Source organism: Pongo abelii, chromosome 9 (genome assembly GCF_028885655.2).
Source record: "Pongo abelii isolate AG06213 chromosome 9, NHGRI_mPonAbe1-v2.0_pri, whole genome shotgun sequence".
Taxonomy (NCBI): domain Eukaryota; kingdom Metazoa; phylum Chordata; class Mammalia; order Primates; family Hominidae; genus Pongo; species Pongo abelii.
This window is the reverse complement of record NC_071994.2, coordinates 981,332-994,075: the sequence shown is the minus strand read 5'-3', so window position 1 is coordinate 994,075 and position 12,744 is coordinate 981,332. Positions and strand designations below refer to the sequence as shown.

The following is a 12,744-nucleotide window of genomic DNA, read 5'->3' as shown; positions in this document are numbered from 1 at the left end:
CCTGCCCGCCCACAGCAGCGCCCCCAGCACGCACATAGCCGGCAGCCAGTGTCTGGCAGCTGAGGGCTCGGGGCTTTGAGGTGGCCAGTGCGGTCAGGTTGCTGCAGTCCATGTGGATCTTTGGGGCCGTGCAGCCTGTGGGACGGAGGGGCCACCTCAGCTCCAGCTGAAGCTGGGGGTCTCAGGCAGGCTGGGGAGGGGTGGCGGGGGAGGGTGGCCAGGGCAGGCAGGGAGGGGTGGCCGGGGCAGTCCCACTTACTCTGGCCAAGCAGCCGGATCTGCCTACAGTGCAGCCGCCCATCCCGGCACACACTGTGGAAAAGGCCAGGGATGAGTGGAGCCCATGCAGGACGGCCACAGAGAGCCTGCAGCTTCCCCCGGACAGATGTGAGCCTGATGCCTCTCAGCGCCCCCCACCCCAGGCACCCCTCAGCCTTGGGTGTCTCAGCTTCCCCAGGTAGAGCCTCCCAGGTCTCCGCTTGGGGCAGGTTCAGAAGGAGCTCCCCCACCCCCACGCCACACCTGAGCCCCGAGCAGGTACCCACCATCGTTCTTCCTGCCTGACGACCACGTCCCCCGCCTCCAGGTAGAGACCTCGGTGGTAGCAGGAGCACTTGGCCAGGGGCACGCAGCGGCCCTTCTCGTCCAGGAAGGTGTGGTCAGGGCAACCGCAGCCGTCCACAGGCGCAAAGCCCTCGAGACAGTGGCTGTCGGCCTCGGAGAGGGAGCGGCAGGTCTGCTGGCAGGTGGTCAGGTTATACAGGAAGACCTGCGAGTTGGGGCAGGAGCCCACATCCTTGTCTGCAGGGGACCACGGGGTGGTGTGAGGGACGGGAGGAGCCAGACACCCAGCTCCCATCCCCAGGGTGGCCAGGGGGCCAGAGAGTGCACACTCTGGGACCCACTCCCTCACTCGGCCGCCACAGCTCCAGGCCCACCCCAGGTTCTGCCCCTGCTATGTGGCCGCCCCTTGCTGTAGAAGGAGCTGGTTTCCCGCTACCGCCGGCTGACGAAGCTGGAGCCTGGTCCGTGGCTTCAGGGGGCCGACCCCTCTCCCTGGACCACCTGTGCTCAGGAGCTCCATCCCAGGAGCTCAAAGCCTGGACCCCATCCCCAGGATGCAGCCCACAGGGACGGTACTCACTGCAGACAAGCTCCCGCCAGCCCCACAGCATGACGCCCTTGGCAGTGCAGGCGCGCGCATAGGAGGACAGGGCGGCGCACAGGCAGTCCTCGTTGTTCTGACAGTTACATGTGTCATATTTGCACCTCTGGGTGACAGAGCAAGGTGGGCGGGCAGTGAGGCAGGCAGGTAGAGTGTGGCCCGGCGCTCACAGACGCAAGCTCACACACACACACAGCAACCAGTGGGCCCTACCGGGTGCCCTGAGTCCACCTCACGGGTGGCATGGGGGTGCTGGGGGTGCCCTGAGTCCACCTCAATGGCATGGGGGCCTGGGGGTGTGGGTCCCACCCACCTTGTAATACTCAGCAGGGTCCACGGCCGAGTGGCACTTGCCAAAGGGGGTCTCTGTCTTCTTCAGGAGGGAGCACCAGTGCTCGGCGTAGTTGGCTGGGGAGTGGGGGATCAGAACTTCAGCGGGGCCCGGGACCCCCATGAGATCCCCTGGGCCCTGCTGCCCGGCTGCCTAGGCCCCGGATATGGTTCCCTCTGTGCACCGATGCCCAGGCCCCTTCCTCCCTGTGAGTCAAATTTCCAGGCAGCTCCAGGCTGGATAGAAACACCTGCAGGGCACCCACCACCTCCCATCTCTCACCCCCAAGGGCCCAGCATCCCGGACGTGACGGGGCAGGTAGGGACCAGCCCAGGCCCTCTTCCGGGTCACCTGGCGGGCTGCCACCATGGCCGCCATAAACTAGCCACGGCAGGAAGCAGCAGGTGCCGGGCTGCCCCTGGAGGAGAGCCACCTAACTTCTGCCCTTCACCACCCATGCATCCTGCTGGGAGCCCCATCTGCCCTTCCAGGCCACGGGCCAGGTACCCCAGGCGGGCTGGGTGGGGGTGCCCGTGTTGCCGAGCCTCACCGCTCTCGATGTTCAGGGAGCAGGGATCGTCCAACCAGTCCAGCTTGTCATGGCAGCTTGACTGTGCCTTCCAGGTGTTGGCAAAGCCAGCCCCCGTGGCCTCCACCAGCCCGCTGGCCGTCTTGAAGTCGTCACCTTCCAGGCCGTTGAAGTTCCCACAGAGGCCTGAGGGGCCAGGACAGGGTTGGGAAGAGTCTGGAGCTAGCAGGACCCCCTGTGGGCCTTTGTTGGGGCAATCCCGGTGGGGCCACTTACCCTGCACCTGCCCCTGAGAGGCCTGGTCCAGCGTCACGAAGAGTTGCATGACTGGGGCCAGCTGCACCTGCAGCCGGACGCCGATGGCCATGCTCACGACGATGTGGTAGGAAGACGGGCGGAAGACAGAGAAGCTCGCTGCGGGCAGGGGTACGATGAGGGACACGGTAAGGGGCACGGTGAGGGGCGGGGCTCCCGGGACCTGCCCGGCCCAGGTGAGCAGCAGAAGGGTGTCACCCTCCCACCGCCCCCTCCAGCAGAGGACCCAGGACGGAGCCTGCCAGGTGCCGCAGGGACCCTCCCCCCGTGGAACCTTCCCACCCGGCCTCCTGGGTCCGAGGCGGCTGGACTGTCCGAATCACTGCAGGCCCAGCAGAGCTCGAAGGGCCCGGGCCCCTCCCTGGGGCACAACTCACCGGTCACGTGGGGCAGGTTCACCTGAAGCTCGTTGAGCAGCACACTGCCATCGGACTTGAAGACCACCACCTGCAGGAAAGGCCGAGGTTGCTCAGGGCTGAGAAGGGCCCCCCTTGAGGGACCTGGGGCTCCAGAAGGAGGGGGGCAGGACCACTCACATTCTTCTTCTTGTCGGCCAGCAGCACCACCGTCTTCAGGCAGGTCTGCTTGTCCGTGGAGCCGCAGGGGGCCAGCTCGCCCAGGAGAGCGTAGGAATCGTGGTCACCCTGTGATGGGGCAACAGGCAGTGCAGCCGCTGAGGGCTGGGATGGGCAGCGCCCTGTACCCTAGGACCCGGCAGTGGCTTAGAAAGGAAGGCCTGCTTCTTATTCTCCAGCCAGAGAGCAGAAGCACGGTCACCTGCCCCAGGACAGCCCACAGGCACCCTCTGCTTCAGGGACAGCCAGCCCACCCACCCCCAGATGGCCAAGGGCCTGGATGCCAGCCCCAGCTCTGCCCCATGTCCCAGACCCTGGGCAGCCTACCTTGGCCAGGACATAGTAGCAGTCCCCGTGGAAGGTGTACGTCTTCCCATCGAAGGTGGTGATGTGGGAGCCGCCTTCCAGGGCGCAGGTGCCAGGGCAGGGCAGGTCTTTGCACACCCAGCGGCCAGCGTTACAGACACTGTTGGGCAGCGGGGCACAGGGTCAGGGCTCAGCCACCCCAGCCTCTGCCGTGCCCAGCCCTGGCCCCGGGACTCACCACTGCTCGCAGTCATTGGTGATCTCTTGGCCTGGTGTGTACAGGTGTCCGTGCAGCCTGCAGTGGCACTGGCTCACGGGAACGCAGCCACTGTCCCCGATGTCGTCATACACGGTGCCTGGGACAGCCATGGAGGCGATGTCACCCCAGCTGGCTCAGAAAGAGCCAGAATCCCCACCGAGGGGCTGCCAGTCAGGCCTCCCACCCGCAGGCACCACTGGTCCCCTGCGTTGACGCCTGCGGTCCCCACCTGGTCCCTGGGTTGGGGTCTGGCCATGGGGGTCCAGCCTCCAGGCCACCTTCCTGCCCCGGACAATTGAGCTCCTCCCGAAGGCCTCAGGCTCCAGGCCAGGGGCCGGGCAGGAGGAGGTCTGTCCCCAGGGTGATGACCAGGAAGGCAGCCCCCTTCTCGGCCTCCCTGAAGCCACCCTTTGGGAACGGCCTCACACCGAGGCCCCTTCTCCCCCGGTATCGGGTGGAGGGAGAGGCACTTCTGTGCCGCCGCTGCCCCCACCATCCAGCGGAGCCGTCCCCTCAGCGCAGGCGAGAACCCCAGGCCAGGGCTGCCTCTCGTCTGGCGGGCAGTGCCAGGGCGGGGCCATCCTCCACACGCACCTTCCGGGCAGAAACAGCCGTCCATGCGGTGCTCCTCGCACAGGCTGCTCACCTCCAGGTGTGAGCAGGTGTCCATGCAGGGCGAGCCACTCTCCAGGTACACCAGGTTCCCGGGGCAGGTCTTGGCTGGAACCGCAAAGGCCACACAGTGAGGGTGAGGCTGGGGCACAGCAGCCGCTCCACCCCGAAGTGCACCGAGAAGGGCTCTCAGCCCGCGGTGAGTGTCCCCCCAGCTCCCGGTGCCCGGCACGGTGAGTGTCCCCCAGCTCCCGGTGCCCGGCACGGTGAGTGTCCCCCCAGCTCCCGGTGCCCGGCACGGTGAGTGTCCCCCCAGCTCCCGGTGCCCGGCACGGTGAGTGTCCCCCCAGCTCCCGGTGCCCGGCACGGTGAGTGTCCCCCCAGCTCCCGGTGCCCGGCACGGTGAGTGTCCCCCCAGCTCCCGGTGCCCGGCACGGTGAGTGTCCCCCAGCTCAAGGTGCCCAGCGCGGTGAGTGGTCCCCCTGGCTCCCAGTGCCTGGCACAGACACAGCTCCCACCCGGGCTTGGGGAAAGCACCAGTGTGGGGTCCCCCCAGGGTCCCCTGCCCGCAGGGCGCCGGGGCTTACGGCAGAGCGTGGCAGTCCTCCAGTTCCCGGGCCGGCCGCCGGCGTGGGAGCACTGGCGGGAGAACTCAGCCACGGTGCTGCAGATGCAGGTGTCACCACCCGGGCACCGGCAGCGGTCCTGCTGGCAGGCGTGCAGATACGGCTCCAGTGGCACCAGGTCCTGGCAGTCCTCGAAGGCCTCGGCGGTCAGCAGCCTCTCACACTCGGCGCGCTGGGGACAGGCACAGGGTGAGCATGCTGCTCAGAGGCCAGCTCCGCCAGGACACCCACCCCGGACAGAGGGGACTCACGTGCTCAGAGCAGGACGCGGGGACCGCCTCCTCCTCGGGATCCTCGCACACCACATCCGGCTGGTTGATCTTCTGCATGTTCCCAAACTCCAGGGGACTGAAGAGCACGCCTGGGGATGCACGGCCCTTCAGCTGGGGCTCCTGGGGGCCCGTAGCCCACCCTGCCCTCGCCAAGCCCTCCGGGCCTCACCGTCAGAGAGGAATTCTGAATAGCTCTGCAGGCCGTTGTAGTCCCCGCAGAGGCCACAGGTGTGGTTCCGGAACTTACTGTCCAGCTCCAGCTGTTGCAGGAGGGAGCAGGTGAGCTGGCCGCCCGCCCAGCCCACAGCCGCCAGGAACCCCCAAGACTCGCAGCTTGTTTGAGCCAGAGGAAGGTGGGGCAAGAAGGCTGGGGTCAGCAGCCAGGGAGCGGCCTGGCAGGGCAGGTCCCTGAGAAGCCGAGTGAGTTTCAGGGAAGGGTGAGGCCTGGGGGGGTCAGGGCCAGGCCGGCTTCTTCTGCTGCCCCCCAAGTCCAGTACCGACGCCCCACGCTGCCGAGGCCCTGCCCCACCCATGCCCTCTCGACGAGGGGTCAGAGCACTGCCCTCCCTGCCCTCCCTTGAGGTCTGCCCAGAGGCCTGACGGAGCCCCCACCAGCCCAACGAGCCCGGAGACCCCTGAGCACCATGAGTGCATCCTCCCGGTTCCACATGAGGGTGAGGCCGGCACGGGAGTAGACTTTGGTGTAGGCGTCGCTCTTCTCAATGAGCAGCCCGGGGCTGTAGTGCGGGGTGCTGACCCTGGCGGGGGCACATCGGAGTCACTCTTGGGTCCACCACCCAGGCCCCCCCACCCCAGCTTGTCCTCCCGGGACCCCGCCGCCCAGAGGGGACTGAAGCTGGACGCCTGGGGTGGTGGAGATGGCTCTGCCAGGCCCAGCTCCTGCCCTGGGGCCACCAACTTGGCCAGCCTCTGGGGTAGAGGGACATAGGCAGTGGCCAAAGAGCACCTGTCCATCTCCACTGGCCAGGCTTCCCCGGCAGAGCCACCTCCTGCCTGCACGCCCCTCCTCTCCACTCCCTCCTCGGGGCACGGTCCTGGGCAGGGTCCCCTCTCAGAGGCCCTGAGGGCACCAGGTTGGGAAAGGAGGGAGGGCCAGGCTGACAAGCCCCCTTTCAGGCCCCCTGCTTGGTGGAACATCCCCCCATGGGGTCCCAAATCCCCTCAGAGTCCCCCAGGCTGCCCTTGAGACTGTCAGGGGCCCTACCCCACCTCCTGCCAGTGCCCCTTGCCTGTCCAGGTAGAGGCACTCACCCCAGCCTCTGTGCCTCGGTCCTCAAGGGCATCTACCTGCCTGCCCATGCCTGAAGGCCTCTACCCACCCACCTGCCCACACCCATGCCTGAGGGCCTCTACCCACCCACCTGTGCCCACGCCTGACGGCCTCTACCCACCCACCCACGCACGCCCACGCCTGAGGGCCTCTACACGCCTGCCCGCACCCACACCTGAGGGCCTCTACCCACCAGCCCATGCCCACGCCTGACGGCCTCTACCCACCAGCCTGCCCACGCCCATGCCTGAGGGCATCTACCCACCGGCCTGCCCACGCCCATGCCTGAGGGCCTCCACCCACCCACCCACGCACGCCCATGCCTGAGGGCCTCTACCTACCCACCCACACCCACACCTGAGGGCCTCTACCCACCAACCCACGCCCACGCCTGAGGGCATCTACCCACCAGCCCATGCCCACGCCTGAAGGCCTCTACCCACCCACCAACCCACGCCCACGCCTGAGGGCCTCTACCTACCCACCCACGCCCATGCCTGAGGACCTCTACACACCCGCCCGCACCCACACCTGAGGGCCTCTACCCACCAGCCCATGCCCACGCCTGACGGCCTCTACCCACCGGCCTGCCCACGCCCATGCCTGAGGGCCTCCACCCGCCCACCCACGCACGCCCACGCCTGACGGCCTCTACCCACCCACCCACGCACGCCCACGCCTGAGGGCCTCTACCTACCCACCCGCACCCACACCTGAGGGCCTCTACCCACCAGCCCATGCCCATGCCTGAAGGCCTCTACCCACCCACCAACCCACGCCCACGCCTGAGGGCCTCTACCTACCCACCCACGCCCATGCCTGAGGACCTTTACACACCCGCCCGCGCCCACACCTGAGGGCCTCCACCCACCTGCCCATGCCCATGCTGGAGCCCCTTGCAGGAAACTAAATCCCCAGGCAGAAGAGGGGCAAGTCCTGCAGGTGGGGAACCCGCTGGACGGGAATGCACTTACAGGGCCTCATTGTTCTGGAGACAATAGGGGAGCAATAGCTGGGGGTGGGGAAGGGGCTCCCACAGCCCCCTGCACCGGCTTCTGTAACTCTAGCCTGGGGAGAGCCCACACGGCCACTCCATGCACAGGACCAGAGACAGGCAGCCTCCAGGGGTGCCAAGGCTGTCCCGAGCCTGGTGGGCTTCGAGGGGAGGGGCTGTCAGGGACACACAGGCAAAGGGATAAGTGAAACCTGTTGCCTATGGGGGGAATGGTGGGGGCTCATCAGTGTTTGTTGAATCAATTAGTGACCTGAACCCAAACCTCAAGGCTGTTCTCCTGAGCTGTGTGCCGGGGCAGAAGGGGTCTTCTAGGGCTACAAGGAATATCCCTTCGGGAACCATCAGCCCCCGTTGCTAGGATGTGGGAGGGGGTGCCACCGACCACACTCACATGGCCCCGTTCAGCACAGCCAGGTGGCGGGTGAGGTAGATGGTGTCATCCTTGATGGTCAGTAGGATGGACTCCACCCCGGCGGGGGCCTCAGCCCGGCCCGGGCCCCGCTTCAGGTGCACAGCAAATTCCTTGTAGGAGCCTCGGCAGTCGGAGGCGAAGTTGTAGTCACAGAGGCCAGGGAAGCGGAAGACGTCCCCGTCAAAGGTCTTGTAGTGGAAGTCGCCCCAGGTGCTGCAGACGTTGTGGCCGTGGTTTCGGGTTCTGCCCTCTGAGGGAGCGGCGAGGAATGAGGGGTGAGTGGCCCTGGAGGGGGAAGGCTGCCCAAGCTACCTTCAAGAGGAGGCCCCTGCAGAAGCACCTGGAGGCAGCTTCGAGCCCAGCACAGGGCCCCTGGCCGGGAAAGGTTCCTTCCTTCCTATCCGCGGGCCCTCTGCTGGGCTTTGGTCACCCCACCACAGGGGTCTCAGGGCTTCTACCCCCGGCCTGGTGAGGAGCGCGGCCGGGTGCCAAGCGGGATGTAGGAGAGGGGGTTCTGGGCACCCCGCTCCCCAGCAAGGGCTGTGCTGCCCCAACTCTTCAAGGGTCTCAGCCATCTGAGAATGGGGCCTTCTGGTGGGGTCCTGGCCACCTCTTCCTCCCCTATGGACAGTGACCCAGTTCACTGGGGCCTGGCCTGCTGTTTCCACCTGGTGCTGGCCCCAAGACCCACACTGTCATCGGGCAGTCAACCCCAAAGGAATAGCAGGGGAACCCCGTCCTTCCAGCCCCTTGAAAGTCAGCAGGGCCGGGGCTGCCGGGGACCAACCCGGGCCAGGAAGCCTCAGCGGAGCCGCCCAGGCTGCACTCTGGGACCACCTCCTCCTCCCAGATGCGACTTGCCCGCCCGCCAAACCCTGCCCCCAGGACACTCTGCCAGGCCCCAGACCCCTGTGTCTGCTCTCTCACCTGTCTGGAGCTCCGAGCCCCCTGCCAAAGACAGGGCCAGGCACGCGGCCGCCAGGCGGGCTAGTGGCAGCCCCATGGTGGCTGGCAGGGGCAGTGTGGGTTGCGCCCGGGGGCAGGGGTCTGGTCCTTATATGTCCTGGCAGGACAGTAGGAGGGCAGGAAGGCAGGGGAGGGCCAAGGGTAGGTGTGGCATTTGCCAGATGATCAAGAAGACAGCTGCGGGGGCCCGAGCCCCAGTGGGGAAATATTGATTCAGGTTATCAGAGGTCATCTCTTTATGGCTCCCTGGGTAAACGCAGCCTTCTTCAGGATGAGGCAGCCCTGTAGCCTGAATGCCAACACACACCCGGGGAACACGTTCAGCTACTAGAGGGGCGAGCCCAGGGTGGCCGGGGGAGGGGCGTCCTGCCAAAAGCAAGTCCGGTCAGGCTCTTTAGCCCCCCGCGGGCCCCCAGACACCCGCTGAGCAGGTCCCCAGGCCTGATCAGGCTCACGTTACCCTGGGAGGACCAACCCATTCCCGGGGCCCAAGCTCTGGGGTAGCTTCCAGGCCTGACCCCAGAAAGGGGCCTCCCTGAGGGCAGGGAGGATGTGGGATCCTTCGGTGTCCAGGGAGGCCACTGACTTGCGTGGGACTCTTGGCAGGGCTCATGGAGCTGTGTCAGAGGCCCCAGCCCCCAACCACCCTCTATGCCCATCGTTTTCCCAGGCTGAGCCCTTCTCTGCAATTACATGTAATTAGAACTTGGGGAGTATATGCCCGCCAGGGGACGTGTTATGGAATCAGGCACACGGGGAGCTGGCTGGTGGCCAGAAGTGGCCGTCTGCCCCTTCTCCTGGGGACCACATGAGGACCTCGGGCCTGAGAGCTGAGGAGGTGACAGCCTGCCCAGGCTCCCCAGAAGCACCTCTCACTCAGGGTGGGGATCCTGCCCCCAAGGCTGTGCCTCTGATGAGCCTCGGTCTCTCCCACCAATCCCAGCAGTTGTCTGGAAAAGCCTGGAGAACCGGAACTCACACTGACCCCAGACTCCGAGACCACTGGGCCCACCACTGCTTGCCCCGGCCCGGGAGGGCACAGGCAGGCACCCCTGTGTCGCCAGTGGGTAAACTGAGGTCTGGGGGCCCTCCCCTCTCTCTACAATTTTCTCCTCCTGAAAATAGAGAGGGGCCCTGAGTTGAGTTCCTGGCTTTGGCCTGAACATGCCAGGGACATGCCGGCAGCGTGATGGCAGTGGGGAGGGACTCACCCCAACAGTTATGGAGACTTGGGGCCCGAAGCACCAAGCCTCTTTCCCTGGCTGAGCTGCTGCCCAGACCCAGGGCCTGGGACAAAGCCCCTCCTGCCCTCCTGTGGTGCCCGCCAGCACCAGACCCGAGGGTCTGCACTCCCTGCCAGGACCTGGGCACGTGGAGGAAGCTGAGTGTGTGGCCCCTGCCAGGAGGACCGGGGATTAGGAAACCGGAGCCAGCTGGGTGAGGCCAGAGGAGATCATTGTTCACTTCCCGGTGTGGGCCTCCGCACACTGGCACTGAGCCCTGGGGAAACCCAAGGATGGCCCCAACTGTAGTCCCCTGACCCTGATATGCCCCAGGCGGGCCTCAGGACAGAGATTTTCCAGGCCAGGCTCCCCCTGCCCTGGGGGGATTGGAGGAATCCCAGCAGAGCACAAGCTGCCCAGCACAGCCCCTCCGGCCCTGAAGCCTGAGGTAGGTCCCCTGGATCTGACCCTGTGTCCCCTCTGGACGGGCAGTGGTGGTGCCCAGGCTCAGGGGTCTGACCCTAACACCCCTCTTGGCCCATGGCAAGATCCCAGGTAGGAGCCCTGTCTGAGCTCACAGGCAGTCCTGCATGGGGCAGGGTGCAGAGAGCTGAACCCTATTCCTAACGGGGAAAGGGAGCTGTTCTGGGGAAGAGGACAGTGAGGGCTTCATCAGGCCAGGGTGACTATGGAGTCACTGGCACCCCCAAAGCGAGAGTGTCCCCAGCTTCTTTGCTTCCAAGCCTCAGCCGGTCCCCACTGCCAGATTCGAAGCATCTACTGGGGTCGTGGAGGTGATGGGGGCCGGGCAGGTCAGCAGCGCTGCATCCCCTCTCTCCCCAAGTCCTGTGTTGGTCCAAATGTGGCCCCCATTGCTGGTTACCGAAATGTCGGCCTCCAGCAAGTACAGAGTGGGAGAGTGGGCAGCCGTACTGCCCTGGGACCCCATCGCCACTCTGTGGTTTTCCCATGGGGTTCGAGGGGCCCTGGTGGAGGGAGAGAGTGGGGGCTTTGACCACTCCGAGGAAAATGCTTATCGGTTCTGCTTTCTGTGACAAGAACGTGACAGCAGTGGTGGGAATGACCACCCACCCAACGACGGGCCGGACACAGTTGAGCCAGGAGCCCACAGCCCCAGCCCCGTGTCAGGCTGCCCCAGCCTCAGGCCCCGGCTGGGACTCAGAACGAGGCTGCGTGGAGTACAGCCTCCCACACAGACAGCATCCTGGAGTACAGCTCCCACACAGACAGCATCCTGGAGTACAGCCTCCCACACAGACAGCATCCTGGAGTACAGCTCCCACACAGACAGCATCCTGGCCCCCCCAGCCTCTCCCCACCCTGCCCACGCCCAGCGTGTTTGCCGTGACAAGACACTGTTGCCAAGGGCTACATGGAATTTGCAGTAGTGACTGCAGGGAGGAGGCAGCACCGACGTCACACGGCACCTGAAGTGACGGCCCCCCTACTGTGTATCCACAAACCTGACTCACCAGGAAGCCCGGGTGAGGGGCATGTGGCGGTCAGAGCCACCTGAGGAAGAGGGAGAAGGGAAAGGAGGAGGAGGAAGAGGAAGAGGAGGCTGGGGAGGGGGCGAGAAGAGAGAACGCCTATGCTGCTGGGGGAGCCGAAGACAGCAGGTGCGTCCCCTGCACGCGTCCCCGTCGCTCGAACAGTGGCTGTGTGAGTCGGCCTGTCTGGCCGTGGCTCCAGTCTTTGGCATGGCGCCGGGCTGGATGCTGCTGTGAAGGGATTTCTCAAATGTGACCCTGGCGAGGCAGGTGGGTCTGACACAATCAGTGCAGGGCCTTGAAAGAAAAGACGTCGGTCCTCCAAGGAGCAGGACGTGCTGCCTCCTGATGGCCTCCGGGGGTCTCCAGCCTGTGGCCCACCCTAGGCTGCCTAAAGTAATGGCCCACACCCCGCTGGTTGCTTCCCTGGAGGATCCCCATCCACCCCACCAAGCACTCCCCATGTGACCAAAACCCCTCCCACGGGGGCGGGAGACCAGTCACAGAGCCTGCTTTCCTGGAGAGCATTCCACCCACCCACACCGCAGCCCCAGGCATCCCCGTGTGGCAGCCCCTCTCTCCCTATCTCCTGTGTTGGTCCAAACGTGTCCCCCATTGCTGATTACTGAAATGTCGGCCTCCAGCAAGTGCAGGCCGCCCACACGTCAGTCACATGTGTCATCTGGGGCCATTTTTCCATGACCCTATGTGGTTGGTCTGATTATTAGCCCACATTACAGAAGGGGAAACTGAGTCACCGAGCATCTCATGTCTCCATCGCAAGGCCAGCACCTCAGAACACGAGAGGCCAGGCTGGCCCACACCCATTCTGCGGGCCAGAGCCATCCTGCCGAAGCCAACCCTGCCAGCACCAGGCTGCCCAGCCCCCAGCCAACTGGGCTTAACCAGGGTGGTGGGGGCTGGCACCCAACCCCAGAGCCACGGCTCTGGCCCTGCCTTGGTGGGCAGGTGGAGAGCACACCCAGAAAAGCCGTGGTTCTCAGCCCTCTGGATACCAAGGAGGACCCCAGCTCCAACCCCAGCCCTACACAGGGACACAGTGGCAAGGCCCAGACCTACACCCTGGCACGTGAGCATCTGGGGATTCACGTGAGGGCAAATAAAACGCCAGTCATGCCCAACTCTCCAGGGCAGACTCAGACACCCCAAGCATGTCCACTTTCTGGGCCTCCAAAGGTTCTGAGACACCTAGAGGTGTGGATGTCACCTCCCAAGGACTGCAGAGGTGAAAGGCGGGATGTTGGTGCCACTGCTCTGTGAGGTGTGGAGGGTGAGCAAGTGAGCACACAGAGGCGTTTGTTCTCGGGTGAGGGAT

The 12,744-nt window shown here is 65.5% G+C and overlaps 1 protein-coding gene across 1 annotated transcript in view; it reads right to left on the bottom strand.

Annotated features, from left to right (window-relative positions):
- The window catches only part of MUC2 (mucin 2, oligomeric mucus/gel-forming), a 38,624-nt gene extending 29,913 nt beyond the window's left edge, over window positions 1-8,711 (bottom strand). The window contains exons 1-18 of the mRNA XM_054526173.1: window positions 8,636-8,711; window positions 7,688-7,958; window positions 5,634-5,748; window positions 5,160-5,250; window positions 4,970-5,079; window positions 4,680-4,890; window positions 4,075-4,200; window positions 3,460-3,577; window positions 3,243-3,381; window positions 2,877-2,984; window positions 2,718-2,787; window positions 2,302-2,439; window positions 2,047-2,211; window positions 1,479-1,573; window positions 1,145-1,271; window positions 546-801; window positions 260-312; window positions 35-135 (exon numbers count right to left, since the gene is read on the bottom strand). Coding sequence (XP_054382148.1) covers window positions 35-135; window positions 260-312; window positions 546-801; window positions 1,145-1,271; window positions 1,479-1,573; window positions 2,047-2,211; window positions 2,302-2,439; window positions 2,718-2,787; window positions 2,877-2,984; window positions 3,243-3,381; window positions 3,460-3,577; window positions 4,075-4,200; window positions 4,680-4,890; window positions 4,970-5,079; window positions 5,160-5,250; window positions 5,634-5,748; window positions 7,688-7,958; window positions 8,636-8,711 — 2,370 coding nt within the window. The remainder of the gene's footprint in view (window positions 1-34; window positions 136-259; window positions 313-545; window positions 802-1,144; window positions 1,272-1,478; window positions 1,574-2,046; window positions 2,212-2,301; window positions 2,440-2,717; window positions 2,788-2,876; window positions 2,985-3,242; window positions 3,382-3,459; window positions 3,578-4,074; window positions 4,201-4,679; window positions 4,891-4,969; window positions 5,080-5,159; window positions 5,251-5,633; window positions 5,749-7,687; window positions 7,959-8,635) is intronic.
- Window positions 8,712-12,744: the final 4,033 nt, after the last annotated feature.